This window comes from Protopterus annectens, chromosome 12.part0, assembly GCF_019279795.1.
Source record: "Protopterus annectens isolate FY-2018-M chromosome 12.part0, PAN1.0, whole genome shotgun sequence".
Taxonomy (NCBI): Eukaryota; Metazoa; Chordata; order Ceratodontiformes; family Protopteridae; genus Protopterus; species Protopterus annectens.
The window spans coordinates 414063499-414079556 of record NC_056746.1 but is presented as its reverse complement, the minus strand read 5'-3'; the positions used below and the strand labels follow the sequence as shown (position 1 = coordinate 414079556).

Sequence of the window (16058 nt, the reverse complement as noted above, 5' to 3'; positions counted from 1 at the left end):
CAGGAAATCCTTTTATCAAGCCCAGTTAATTTCTAAGCTAATATCTTCACAATTCAAATAAGTGATCCTATCACTGTTCTCTTCCCTTATCAGACCCATCATTGGGTACAGCGCCCCTCTGCACATACAGACCCATCATTGGGTACAGCACTCCTCTGCACATACAGACCCATCATTGGGTACAGCGCCCCTCTGCACATACAGACCCATCATTGGGTACAGCGCCCCTCTGCACATACAGACCCATCATTGGGTACAGCGCCCCTCTGCACATACAGACCCATCATTGGGTACAGCGCCCCTCTGCACATACAGACCCATCATTGGGTACAGCGCCCCTCAGCACATACAGACCCATCATTGGGTACAGCGCCCCTCTGCACATACAGACCCATCATTGGATACAGCGCCCCTCTGCACATACAGACCCATCATTGGATACAGTGCCCCTCTGCACATACAGACCCATCATTGGATGCAGAGCCCCTCTGCACATACAGACCCATCATTGGATGCAGCGCCCCTCTGCACATACAGACCCATCATTGGATACAGCGCCCCTCTGCACATACAGACCCATCATTGGATACAGCGCCCCTCTGCACATACAGACCCATCATTGGATACAGCGCCCCTCTGCACATACAGACCCATCATTGGATACAGCGCCCCTCTGCACATACAGACCCATCATTGGATATAGCGCCCCTCTGCACATACAGACCCATCATTGGATACAGCGCCCCACTGCACATACAGACCCATCACTGGATACAGCGCCCCTCTGCACATACAGACCCATCATTGGATACAGTGCCCCTCTTCACATACAGACCCATCATTGGATACAGTGCCCCTCTGCACATACAGACCCATCATTGGATACAGTGCCCCTCTGCACATACAGACCCATCATTGTATACAGTGCCCCTCTGCACATACAGACCCATCATTGGATACAGTGCCCCTCTGCACATACAGACCCATCATTGGATACAGCACCCCTCTGCACATATCTAAGCATATTACTCAACTGGAAAGCCACAAAGATTTCTAACCAAGACAATTAACAGTCTTAAATTCTTCAACTACCCCAACAGATTAGCACAGCTCTTGTTATACTCAGTAGCCTACAGGTTACTGATAGGTGACCTGTGTTTCACTTTTCAAACCATGAAAGACCCAGTCCTATCGAGCCTCCGATTTTTTCACAAAACTTTTCTATGAACACCTGACCTAAATACTTAAATCCATATGAACAATATAAAACTAGAGTTACTAGAGAGATATGTTCCTAATCCAATGTATTCCTAGCCTATGGAGTAAGTTACCTCTATAGGTCAAACAAAGTACTACTTTGGCTGTCTTTAAGGCTACTCTTGATGACTGCAAATGTGTACACAAATTTATACCAGGTTTATATTGCACGTTCTGCTTGATAAGTGAGGTGAGCACTATTAAGTCCTTCAAAAGAGTGGCAAGAACTTCTAGGTTTGTCTGCTTAAAGATGTATGTAGCTAGGCATCATATGGTCTCTGTCAGTGCTTGCCTAGTATGTCCCTATGTTCCTGTAAAATGAATATAACAATAGGTGATTTTATCTCATGGATGTAACAAGTCATGACTCCATCAGACTGCTAAATTCTGTGTGTTGAACAGGGCATAGAAAAAGCTCTTTTATATGATTGGGTCTACTTCAGTTTACTAAAATAACAGATAACCAAAAGTTAAATTGTCGAGACAACAACATCAAAACTTCAATACAACAAAAGTTTATATTACCGAAACTCATAATAAACAACTGCCCATGTGAAACATGATTTCAACACAAACATCTACTTTTTTTATGTTTTTGCAGGGGGGGGGGGTCAAGCCCCCCTTGTGCACCCTACACCCCCTGAAAATTATATATACCAACTCTGAGATCGCACTATAGTGAGGAAAAGGGTAAATTTCCCGATCCTCACTGTACTGTGATCTCCATTCAGAACCTCCGAGTGCTGTGTAACATCCACAGCTAATAATTCTTTTCAGAAAAAGACACTGAACCTGCTGTTGTCCACACTGTTGGGAGTTGTCTGTAAAATCAGCAGTTGGTTAGTCATTGTTATGAGTTTCGGTAATGTAAACTTTCATTGTACTGATGTTTCGATGTTGTCGTCTTGATGATTAAGTTTTGGTTATCTATTATTTCTGTAAACTGAAGTAGACCCATATGATTATATGACTATCAAGAAAGGGAATAAAGATAGGAATATTGGATTCTACTGAAGTAAGACACCCAAGCCTCAGCAAGAAGCTGAGATCCCTCATAAAATCCTCCAAAGCCAGTTATGAAAATAAAATTGCCACTGATTCCAAAGACAACCACAAAGCATTCTACAGCTATGTCAAGAATCTCAATGGCAACACTCAACTCTGCTCTGAGCTACAGCACAATGGCACTAAATATACAGAACCAACCGATATTGCCAACATCCTGGCAGATAGGTTCAGTGCTAACTTTACTCCCCTCTCACCCTCCAAACGGCCCATCTTAATACCAGAAGAATGCAAAGCCCCTGTAATCATGGATGAACAAGTAAAGACCGCACCCTCCAAAGCCAAGAACACAGCATCCATGGGACCAGACAACATCCCAGGCTGTGTACTGCACCAACTACAGAACGAACTGGCACCCCACCTAAGTACCTTGTTCAATCATAGCCTCACCTCAGGCTATGTGCCTACTGAATGGTGCACAGTGACAGTTAACCCACTCCACAAAGGGGGTGCCACCATGGATCCCGGAAACTACCGCCCCATTAGCCTGGTCTGCAAGGCCATGGAACGCATCATCTTGGAGCTTATAAACAAAGACATAGGTAACCTCCAAACCCTGGACCCCACTCAGTTTGGGTTTGTAAAAGGTAGATCATGTCTACCAAACCTGACTGACTTCTTTGAAGCAGTCACTAGAGCCGTAGACAAGGGCAAGGTAATGCACACAGCCTATCTTGACCTCGCCAAGGCTTTCGATACCATCCCCCACTCTGGAATTATAGATAAACTCACTAAACTGGGCATAAATCCCTATGTCACAAGATGGGTGGCCAACTGGCTCACTGACAGAACCCAAACTGTAAAAGTAGCCGATTCCAAGTCTGACTTCAGACCAGTGACAAGTGGAGTACCACAGGGTTCGGGTTGGGTCCTATCCTGTTCGGCATCTACTTCTCTGAAGTGCAGGCCAACACAGAAGGTCTTTGGCTAACAAAGTTTGCAGATGACTGCAAACTGGGAGCCATAATAGAATCACCTAATGATGTAGACATTCTACAAAAGGGCCTCACAGAGACAGATGCTTGGTGTCAAAGTCATGGCCTCAAGCTCAATGCCAAGAAGTGCATTGTCATCCCCTCTGGGAAAATCCTGGTACCCATGAACTACCACATAGGCGGTAGCTCACTAAACACTGAAAGTGTGATGAGACCTCGGGACACAGGTGGACAGTAGTCTCTCCTTTGATAACCACATCGCCACAGTATTCAGGAAATCCTTCTACGTGGCACACCTCATCACAAAAGGGTTCTCCTCTAGAAAAAAGGAGGTCATTGTTCCTCTCTACTCATCCCTCATCAGACCCATTATAGAGTACGATGCCCCATTTGGCATGTATCTCACAAGACACCTACAACAACTGGAAAGGCCACAATAATACCTCACTAAGAGGATTACTGGCCTCAAACAGATGCCATATGCAGACTGTCTCAAAAAACTCCATCTCTACTCCATTGCATATCGCCTACTCAGAGGTGATCTCTGCCTAACATACAAAGCTATGTCAAACCCAGAGCTGTTGGACATGCTACACAAAGAAATCCCAATCTCTCCAAACCACATGCTCCAGGGACCTAAACCATGTCACTATAATAAACAGAACATGCTGGAGGGATAGATTCCTGTCCCAGAGACTTCCCATACTCTGAAACAAACTACCCATTCATGTCAAGCAAAGCTCCTCATTGGCCCTCTTTAAGAAAAACCTTGACGACTGGATGGGAAATAGAAAATTCACCCCGGGGATCACTTCTGTGGGACTGCGTGACAGGGGCACAGGAAAATATTTTTGTTGGGAGGCGAAAGCCAGAGAACCTTTTTGGCTAGGCTTATATAGGCCGATAGCCTAGTACCTACCTATGAACCTATGTCTGAACGAGAGAAGAATCAACAATTCCTCCTAGAAAACTAACCGCAAGACAGGATAAAATGCAATTTCCTACTTCTTTTTGATACGTATGGAGTCCTCTCAAATCCTTTCAGATCCACAGAAGAGATGGGAAAACTATTTACATCTTGTTCTACATTCCTTTATTATATATCCACTTTCGTCCCCAGACTTTAACAAGAATGTTAAAAAAGTACAAAACACATCTTTATATACTTCAAGTTAAAACCATTCCATCCAGTAAGAATGTAAAAACAATTAATCAATTAAAGAAAAATATAAAACTAATTTTTAATTGTATTAACCCTTTAAGTCTGAGTTCTTTGAGAAAACACTTTATATTAATATAGTCATTTATTTTACCCTGGTGTCCAGTTGTTCTAGTTGGTCTCATATAGTGTTTAAATTATCACAGTTGTTACATATTAAAACTTTGAGAAACTCTAGCCCAACTTAATTAAAAAATTCTACTAATTCTTTAAAAACATGGTTATCTATACGGACACTATTAGGGGCTTTACAGATTCTTAAGGCCTTTGGTACAAGTTTTAAGTGTAAACAATGTTCAAAATATTTTATTTCAATAAGGATGGCTCAATATTTTTTGAGGTGCCTTTCTAAGTCATTTAACAGTGTCTTGCCATTACTGTAGGAATCCCTCCATATTTGGAACCTCTGGTGAAAGGGTTGTAGCTGTTATTCAGTACTGAGGCAACATCTTTGAAAGAGGAGTGTTCGCTTCTACCTTCAACCAAAGAAAAATTGACCACAATTTCTTCACCATCTGTCGAATCAGTCACCTCATAGGGAACATTTGACTTGCCTTGATTTTTACCACCATAGTCCGGGGTTAAGGCTGCAAGGGATTTCTGCATTTCAGAAAACATAACAACCAAAGTCTTCCAATGTTTTAGCCTGGCTGTCAGGTACTGAAGTTCATCTTCTGTCACGCCTGCCATCTGCTTTTCTTAATATAAAATAAGAACCAAAAACAAAAAAATTAAGCAAAGTTTGACCAGGTGTATATCAACACTAATATAAAACAAAACCAAAGTACTTGAATGCAAGACAGAAGAGACCAATGTTTCTAGTATATTCTTTGTTTAATATCTGCTTTCATCCTCAAACTTTATCAAGAATGTTAAAGTACAAAACACTTCTTTTATATACTCCAAGTTAAAAAGATACACCTGTAATACCAAAGGTGCTATATACATAGCTCTCTGCTCAGGGTGCCCAAGCTTTTGTTTGGGTGTGAAAGAAAACAAAAGCTGGATAAACGTCTGGTATACACCTCAAGCGAAAAAAAAATGAAAAGACCAATAGTTAGACCACAGCTGAAGATAAAAATGGAATAATCCACATCAGGAAATAAATCACTTGCAGCTTCACAGTAGTGCCCTTTATAAAACCAAGAGTTGTAACTGAGATGTAGTAGTCAAGGTAGGAAACGGTTCTCTTGCAGTTTCACACCACTTTATTAAACAAGAGTAAGCGCTTTCGCGATCTAAGTCAGCTGATCGCTTCTTCAGACTCATAAAAACAGTTAAAACATTGGTATTTAAAATATGGTTCAACCAATGAAAACACATATAGAACTATGACATAGACTAATTAAAATTGCATACATCAGTACATTAATTTGCCTTATATTCTGCATAAGATGAAATAAAATATACATATAACAGACACATTTTATGTAATAATCCATATTACTTACTGTTTTAGTGGTCTGGATTTTTAAAAACTGATGCACAAGCCTCATTGTTAAATACTCTTGGTTTTATAAAGGGCACTATTGTGAAGCTGCAAGTGATTTATTTCCTGACGTGGATTATTCCATTTTTATCTTCAGCTGTGGTCTAACCATTGGTCTTTTCATTTTTTTTGTTTGGGTGTGACCACTAGAAGCTTGGGCAAAAGGATAAAAGAACATTGTTATGCTATTAAAACTAAATACTCCAAAAATGCTTTTTATAGACACTCAGACAAATGTTTACAATTCAAAAAGTTTTTGTTTGTTGTGGTGGAATCAGTTCCAGAAGACCAGGGGGGTGGCAACTATAAAAATGTTGAAAGAAGAGAAACTTGTTGGCAAATAAAATTAGCTGCTGACAAACACCCTGGTCTAAATGACCACATTAATATAAAGTGTTTTCTTAAAGAACGTAGACTTATCACTTAAAAGTTTAATATAACTAAAATTTGTTTTTAAATTTTGTTTAATTGATTAATTGTTCTTACATTGTTATCAGATGGAATGGGTTTTAACCTGGAGTATATAAATATGTGTTTTGTACTTTTTTGACATTCTTGATAAAGTCTGAGAATGAAAGTGGACATTAAACTGAGAACATACTAGAAACATTGGTCTCTTCTGTCTTGTATTCAGGTAGTTTTGTTTTGTTTTATATTGGTGTTGATATACACCTGGCTGGGCTTTGCTTCAGATTTTTGGTTTTGAGTTTTTTGGTTATATTTATGTCAGAAATTATATTCTGGACTTTGTTTGGATTTATTTTATTATTTATATTGTTTTTTCAACTGTGAATGCTGGACAGGATGCTTTGAGTGGGGGTGAGCCCAGGACTGGGATGTATATTCCCAGAACACTGTCGTTTGGTAAGGATTATGATTATAGAGATGGTGGGAAATGGACTATTAGGTTTTCAATGAAGTGGGGATAAGTGCAAGTACCAACCCCACCACTGGAGATGCACAAGCCAGTGTATTTCTTCGTGCCAATCCCAAGCCCAGATAAATGGGGACGGTTATGTCAGGAAAAGCATCAGGTGTAAAACTTTTGCCAAATGACATATGCGAACAGCAATACAGATTTCCATACTGGATCGGTTGAGGCCTGGGTTAACAAGGACTACCAACAGTACTTTTAGCCAACTGGGTGTTGGTGGAAACTGGGCTACTGTTGGCCAAAAGAGAAGAAGAAGAGGAAGGCAGTTCTGAAGGCAGGAAGAGAGGAGGAAGGTTAGGAGTTTGGTAGTGAGGATAGAAACTTTGAATGCTGGCAATATGACTGGTATAGGGAGAGAGCTAGCGGATATCATGGAGAGAAGGAAGGTTGATATGTTGTGCATGCAAGAGACCAGATGGAAGGGGAGTAAGGCCAGGTGTATCACAGGTGGGTTCAAATTGTTCTATCACGGTGTGGATGGGAAGATAAATGGGGTAGGGGTTATCCTGAAGGAACAGTATGCCAAGAGTCTTTTGGAGGTGAAAAGAGTGTCAGACAGAGTGAGGTTTATGAAGCTGGAAATTGATGGTGTGATGATGAACGTTGTTAGTGCATATGCTCCACAAGTTGGGTGTACAATGGATGAGAAAGAAAAATTTTGGAGTGGGTTGGATGAAGTGATGGTGAGTGTACTCAAGGTTGAGAGTGGTGATTGGAACAGATTTCAATGGGTATGTTGGTGAAGGGAACAGAGGGGATAAGGAAGTGATGGGTAGGTACGGTGTTAAGAAGAGGAATTCAGAAGGTCAGATTGTGGATTTTGCGAAAAGGATGGACATGGCTGTGGTGAATACATATTTTAAGAAGAGGGAGGAGCATAGAGTGATGCACAAGAGTGGATGATGATGCACAAAAGTGGATTATATCGTATGCAGAAGGACCAGTCTGAAGGAGATTGGAGACTGTAAAGTGGTGACGGGGAAAATGTAGTTAGTGCAGCATATGATGGTGGTCTGTAGGATGACGTTGGTGATCAAGAAGAAGAGGAGGAGAGTGAGGGCAATGCCAAGGATCAAATGATGGAAGCTGAAAAAGGATGATTGTGAGGTGGAGTTCAGGGAAGAGTTAAGACAGGCATTGGGTGGCAGTGAAGAGTTACTGAATAGCTACGTAACTACAGCAGAGCTGGTAAGGGAGACAGCTAGAAAGGTGCTTGGTGTGAAATCTGGATCAAGAAAGGAGGACAAGGAGACCTGGTGGTGGAACAAGGAAGCACAGGAGAGTATACAGAGAAAGAAGTTGTCAAGGAAAAAGTGGGATAGTCAGAGAGATAAAGAAAGTAGACAGGAGTATAAGGAGATGAGGCATATGGTGAAGACAGACATGGCAAATGCTAAGTATAAGGCATATGAAGAGTTGTATAAAAGGATGGACACTAAGGAGGGAGAAAAGACCTTTACCAATTGGCTAGACAGAGAGACCGAGCTAGGAAAGATGTGCAGCAGGTAAAGGTGATAAAGGATAATGAGAAAAACATACTTGCAACCAAGTAGAGTGTGTTGAGCAGATGGAACAAGTACTTTGAGGGGCTAATAAATGAAGAGAATGAGAGAGAGAAGGTTGGATGATGTGGGGATAGTGAATCAGGAAATGCAACAGATTAGCCAGGAGGAAGTAAGGACAGCTATGAAGAGGATGAAGAATGGAAAGACTGTTGGTCCAGATGACATACCTGATGAAGCATGGAGGTGTTTAGGAGAGATGGCAGTGGAGTTTTTAAACCAGATTGTTTAATGAAATCTTGGAAAATGAGAGGATGCATGTGGGGTGGAGAAGAAGTGTTTTGGTACCGATTTTTAAGAACAAGGGTGATGTGCAGAGCTGTAGTAACTACAGAGGGATACATTTGATCAGTCACAGCATGAAGTTATTGGAAAGAGTAGTGGGAGCTACGTTAAGAAGAAAGGTGATGATTAGTGAGCAGCAGTATGGTTTCATGCCGGGAAAGAGCACTACAGATGTGATGTTTGCTCTAAGGGTGTTGCTGGAAAAGTATAGAGAAGGTCAAAAGGAGTTGCATTGTGTCTTTGTGGGCTTAGAGAAAGCATATGACAAGGTGCCTAGAGAGGAGTTGTGATATTGTATGAGGAAGTTGGGAATGGCAGAGAAGTATGTATGAGTGGTACAGGATATGTGCGAGGGTAGTATGACAGTGATGAGGTCTGTGGTAGGAGTGATGGATGCATTCAAGATGAAGGTGGGAATACATCAAGGATCAGCTTTGAACCCTTTCTTTTATGCAGTGGCAATGAAGAGGTTGACAGATGAGATCAGACAGCAGTCCCAGTGGACTATGATGCTTGCAGATGACATTGTGATCTGTAGTGAGAGTAGTAAACAGGTTGAGGAGACCCTGGAGAGGTGGAGATTTGCTCTAGAGAGAAGAGGAATGAAGGTCAGCAGGACTAAGACAGAATATATGTGTGTGAATGAGAGGGAGGATAGAGGAATGGTGAGGATGCAGGGAGTAGAGTTGGCAAAGGAGGATGAGTTTAAATACTTGGGGTCAACAGTTCGGAGTAATGGTGAGTGTGTAAGAGAGGTGAAGAAGAGAGTACAGGCAGGGTGGAGTGGGTGGAGAAGAGTGTCAGGAGTGATTTGTGACAAATGAGTACCAGTAAGAGTGAAAGGGAAGGTATACAAGAGAGTAGTGAGATCAGCTATGTTATATGGGTTGGAGACAGTGGCACTGACGAAAAGACAGGAGTCAGAGCTGGAGGTGGCAGAGTTAAAGATGTTAAGATTTGCATTGGTGTGACGAGGATGGACAGGATTAGGGATCAGTACATTAGAGGGTCAGCTCAGGTTGCACAGTTTGGAGACAAAGCCAGGGAGGCGAGATTGCGTTGGTTTGGACATGTGCTGAGGAGGGATGCTGGGTATATCGGGAAAGGGATGCTAAGGATGGAGCTGCCAGGTAAAAGGAAAAGAGGAAGGCATAAGATAAGGTTTATGGATGTGGTGAGAGAGGACATGCAGGTGGTTGGTGTGAAAGAGCAAGATGCAGAGGACAGGAAGAAATGGAAACAGATGATTCACTGTGGCGACCCCTAACGGGAGCAGCCAAAAGAAAAAGAAGAAAAAGAGGGATAAGTGCAAGTACCAGTGTTTGGATTTGTAGGACTGATCACCTTTAGGTAATGCATTGTTTGGAAATTATAAAGTTGAGATGTAATGTACAATGAATGTTGGTTCATTATAGGGTGTGATGAGTGTGGGGGGATAACAAGTCTTAAAAATTTATGCTAGTGGATGATGGCAAGATGTGGGGTGTGCAAGGAGAAAAATAAATGAGGTTATTATTGGTATAGATAGCATTCTATAGATTAGCTTTAGAATATTTAGTAAGAGTTTCCGATAAAAGTAGAGTCAGATGAGTGGGACACATGGCAACTGTAGTCAAAATCAGCACAGGACTCAGTACTGTGTAGTAGTAAGGCAGAATAGCTATGCAGGTGGGAGTGATATAGCTAATGCTTTCAATAGTATTATAGTGCTGGACTGTGAGTTATCACTGATGTCGACTTTTTATAAGGTGACAGTTATGTATAGCATTACTGTGTTTTTTACAAAGGAAATAAGTAATTCTGGTAGTATCGATTTAGTAAAGTGTATGCTGCAAGATACTAGAGAGGAATCTGAGTGGGAATGTGCTAACCGTGATGATTTGATGGTTAATATACAGATGGAGCAGGTGTCAATGGGAGGTGTTGTTTTGTGAAAGGATGTTGGGCCGAGGGATTTGATGGTTACCTTAAAGTGTGTTCTAAAGGTATAGGTAGGAACTGGGGATAGGGCTGAACAGACAAATGAAGCTGAGCATAGTAGGGCTAAACCAGCCAACATTAAGTACAATTACCAACTAAAACAATCTATGTAAAAGCTGAAAATAAATAAAATCCAGAAAATAAACACAGTATACTTTACTGCCCTGTCTAAAAGTAGAAAAGGCGAATGAAGAAAGAGGTGGGTGATGGTGTGGAGAGAAAAGCCCCAGAAAGATAAACAGCAGAGTAATGGGGCATGGACAGAATGCATGCTGCAGACACTAGGGTGTGAAAGATAAACAGCAGAGTAATGGGGCATGGACAGAATGCATGCTGCAGACACTAGGGTGTGAAAGATAAACAGCAGAGTAATGGGGCATGGACAGAATGCATGCTGCAGACACTAGGGTGTGAAAGACAGCAGAAATGACAGGAGCAATAAACAGAGGGTAAAGGCAATCATAACTAAAGCAAATAATGAAGGAAATTACTAAATAAAATGAGATACGAACAGAGTTTACCAACAAGAACAAAGCTAGGAGAAGGTAAAAGGAAAATAGAAGCACAGATAACAGAACAACTGCAACTCCAGTGAAAGCAATAAACAAACAACCAAGTCTTCCCCCAAGTCCAAATTCATTACTAGCATATTTATCATATACATCTCTTAGCTCTTCATTTAAAAGAGACAGAAAAGTAATTTACTAAGTATTTCTTAGTTTGCTTATCACTGAAGACTCTGCCCCACTGGGTCACAAGTTGGATTATAGAACATATGCATAAAATTCACCTCAAACAGTAACACGTGCATATCACTTGAAATTTCTATATTGGACATTGAGACAGAGATGGCAAATGTTTTTCTCACAAACCTTCTGTCTTATGAAACAGGTTGTCTACTCACTTAAGGGAATCCTAAACTTCTTATTTTCTTCCTGTAATAAAGCTAAATCCATTATCATGCCAAATGCTGTTATTTAGTTTGATGACAAGTGAAAGACACAAATGTATTACTTAATGATGCCCTTTAAATGGCAAATTATTGTTAGGACTGTGTTACAGACATGCTGCCTTAGATATAACATGTATCTGTATTAACTTGTGTACCACTTTAGATTGTACTAACTGCCTTTACCTTTTTTACATTTTATACTACATTAGACTTGTTCTCTGATGTAAATTTCTGCCTTTGGCCTAGGTTGCATTTGAAAATGTTCATTTTGGATTAGTCCAGAAACAGCATCAGCAGGATCTAGACATAGGGATGTGAGCAACAGTCCTGAACCTGTTAAAATATGTTACAAAATAAGGGACAAAATCTGAAACCAAAAATATATTACGGAAACGAGTGCAGCTTACTGTGAAGGTTGACAGACAGAGGTGATTTATATTTAGATGTATTTTCTAAAGAAGTTTTAGAATTTGACGATTTGTTACTAAGGTTTAATTTTAGTCCACCAAATTATGTAACAGAAATCCACATTACCAGAAAGTGAAGACATTTTGCTGACTTGTCTAAACATGGGTTAAACTCTTGGCTAGGCTTATAAGGGCCTCAGGGCCAACAGCCTAGTAATCTCCTGTGATCTTATTATCCTATAAAATCACAAATAGGTGAAATTTAATGCTATATTAATACAGATTATATAAGTTTATAATGTGAAATAGTTATGGTAATGCAAATGACAGATTCATTGAAAGGTCATAAATGTGGAAAGGCAGTCTGATGCTGGTGGAGTCCTCAAAGAGTGCACAAGTGCTATAAGTGTGCCAGTTGTAGTAAAGCATGATACCCAGATGGCACTGATGGCAGCTGAGAGCTGGCAGACATAAGCAAGGCAAAGGCAATGGCTAGGCTATAAGATGCTAAAGTAACATTGGAAATCTTTGTATTTCAACTCCCAGTCTGTGTACCCTATGTGAAAGGGCTTCCCTAGCCAGAATATACCTTCTTTCTTGGGTCATTACTCCATTCATCATAATAATCTCATGTTTAACTTGCAGGTACAGTGCAAACCCATCTGCAGAAAAAAAAAAACGGGTGAGATCTAGTATAAAATAATGAGGGCAGGAGAGAAAGAGTACAGCTGACTGATTCAATTGTTTTAATGAGGTCCAATATAATGTATCCAATGATACTGCCCTTCTTAGAAGTAGAATGAACATGTGCCCAATAAGTTCATTAAGGACTGTTACAGAACTATTATCTTTTTTAACGATTGCTGTTGTGCAATGACATATCATCTCTGCAGGATTAATCTGCAGTTCTCTCCTATAGGAAGTTGGCTTTTTCCTTGCCTTTCTCTGCAAACTGGCTATGTGCAGTGCATACCATTGAATTTCAACTATCCATACAGCGAAACTACCACATGAAACAGAACCTGTTTTGGTATCCTTTCATGGGATAATCAACTGGTAAAGGATAAGCAAATAAAGATTTATTTTTTTTCACCAGGCATTCCACCACCAGGAAATAACTTATTTATGAAACAATGCTGACAGAGTACAGTACTCAATGAATCAGACAAAATACAACACAATAACAATTGCCTATTACTCATATTAAAATAGAGATGAAATGAAAGTAAAACAAAAATGTAAATGCATACCAGCTGAGAAAGGCAGAAAGGCATCTTTCTTTAAAAACTTTCCATTACTATCCAGGAAATGAGATGGATTAAACTCCTCTGGGGTTTCCCACTGCGTGCTATCAAAAAGCACTGATGTTAACACTGGAATGACCTGGGTTCCCTAAGAACAGAATACAAATATCATACGTAAATCTGCTATCTGCTTTTTTATTGATAAGACATTTATACTAATCACAGACACTTCGCTGAACTTGCATTTCTGGGCTCTGATTTTTCTAAACTGAAACTCTGGAGACAATAGTGTTGAACGCCCTCAATGTGAGTATACATAATGGTGATGGCAAAGACGTACTTAAGATACAAGTCTACTTAGTCATGTGAAGTGGACAGCTGAGAGATAATGGGGTTCCAAGTACATGCAAGCTAAAACTTCAGGGTTCATTTTCCTGACTTAAAAATGGCATAACTGGAATTTTGAAACTAAGATAATGTCACCTATCGATCTATTTAATATCTATCTATGTATCTGCCTGTCTATCTATCTATTGATGTACTTGTCTGTCTATCTATCTATCTTTCTTTTTATCTGTTTAGCATTAACAGGTGTGGGTCTAACAAGAGTTTAGCCACTTTACTAACAAGTAACCATGTAAGAGCACCTCTGACAAAGGTACAGTTAGTAAGCATGCAAGAGCACCGCACACCCAAACCCACTTATATGTAGGGTCACTGGACCAGGATTTCTAGTGATTTTTTTTCTATTCAATGTGATCCAACAATGAGTAGCTCAACAAAGAATTATACTTTCATTTGCATGTGCTCATGCTCATAGACACACACACACACACACACACACACACACACACACACACACACACACACACACACACACACACACGTGCACACACACACACAGTAGCATGCATTATATTGTGTTTCAAGGTCTTTCTTACAAGAAAATTAAACTTTAAAGCACATTTAATATAACATTTTAAATAAATAAAATGTTTCAATCCTTATAATAATTTAAAATAAATGAAACACTAAGTAGAGCACCCATGCTTTGTCCGTCTGCTATCATCCCAGACCAGTTACATCTCCCCACGCTTCTTCCTGGTTAAACCCATAGTAAAAAAACAGAAACCATGGCTAGGCACTTTCCTGCTATCTCTGTAGCCAGCCTGGTGGACATGGGCATCCTGAGGCAATGTAGCAATTGTCTCATGTATACTGACAACCACTTAATCCAAAACCAAATACAGTACGTGAGAGAGTAGTTACACTATGAAAACTGACACATGACACTCACATACTGACAAATCAAATGACAAACAGGTTGTCAGCATACTCACATCATTTCCCCTCACTAAAAAAGGACTTGACACCTAAGCCCACATATGCGGAGCTACTCACAAGTAACTCACCAAAACCTCAGGGGCCTCCCATATGCTGCCCTCAGAAACCACATGCAAACAAAACAAAGAAAAATACACATTACAGTGTCTCCACAAGCAAGCCCCTAGGATGAAACACTACACATTCAAACAGCTTGGTCATAAGAGACTCCATCGTGAGACACATGGACACCTCCCTCACCAGGTTGAATAAACAGAGGGCTACAGTCAGTTACCTGTCAGGGAGCACGGTTCACCTGATCACAAATGGACTATGACTAAGTCATGCTGATACTTGTAGTCACCCAATCACAAGCATCACTATGACTCTGTCATAGTCCATGTGTGTGAGAATGACCTGAGATGTACCTCCCTAGACTATAAGAAGAGAGACATGGTGGCCCTCTCTGAATACGTGTCACATGCAGGTATGAGCCTCACAATGAGCAGCATTCTACCCTCACCAAGAATGACATCACAATACAAACAGAAAATGATTGAGATAAATAACTGGCTTAGCTAGTGGTGTCATTTCAAGGGGATCCAATATTTGTCAGCCTGGGGTAACATGATCCACAGACCACGCTGCTTTGCCAGAGATGGTCTGCACCTGTTAATGCTAGGCTTTTAAATACTGGCAAAGGCATTAGTCACTCCCATAGTGCTTTTTTTAGGCAGTGCCAAACCAACAGACCTACCAAAAGAATGAGGAAATCATTCTATGTTGCGCAACTTGTAAACAAAGGTATGGCATCTAAGTCCAAGGAAGTCACTGTTCCACTGTATTCGGCATTCATCAGACCTATCATTGAGTACTGTGCCCCCTTTGGTATGTACCTAATCAGGCATATCCAACAACTGGAATGTCCACAGACGTTCCTCACTAAAATAATACAGGACATAAGTAATATGTCCTATGATGACCTGAGGGGAGATCTATGCCTGGAATACAGGGCATTATCAGACCCTACTCTGATGGACCTCCTGCATATCCACAAAACAAACAGTACCAGAATTACCCGTTCTAAAGACTTAAACCTTGCTGTGATATAAATAGGACCTGGTGGAGAGATAGGCATGTATCCCAGAGACTACCCCGTCTATGGAACAGGCTCCCCATCCATGTGAAGCAGAGTTCCTCCCTAACCCAGTTCAAGTGCAACTTGGACAATTGGATGGGAAACCAGAAATTCATCCATGGTTTGGCACCTATGTCTCTAATGCAAACAGGTAACTTGTAAATGGTTCATCTCCCAGGCCCATGCTTACACTTATCAAGGGTGTCAGAACTTGTCAGAGATTCGGGATGCATGGCTAGGCTTAAAAAGGCCCTTGTGGTCATTAGCC

At 40.7% G+C, this 16058-nt stretch overlaps 1 protein-coding gene across 3 annotated transcripts in view; it reads right to left on the bottom strand.

Moving 5' to 3' along the window:
• LOC122816618 (cytochrome P450 2K6-like) overlaps positions 1-16058 on the bottom strand; it is a 659285-nt gene that overhangs the window by 79708 nt on the left and 563519 nt on the right. For all 3 annotated transcript variants that reach the window (XM_044089529.1, XM_044089527.1, XM_044089526.1), the window contains one exon: positions 13336-13477. In XM_044089529.1, the coding sequence (XP_043945464.1) occupies positions 13336-13477 (142 nt within the window). The remainder of the gene's footprint in view (positions 1-13335; positions 13478-16058) is intronic.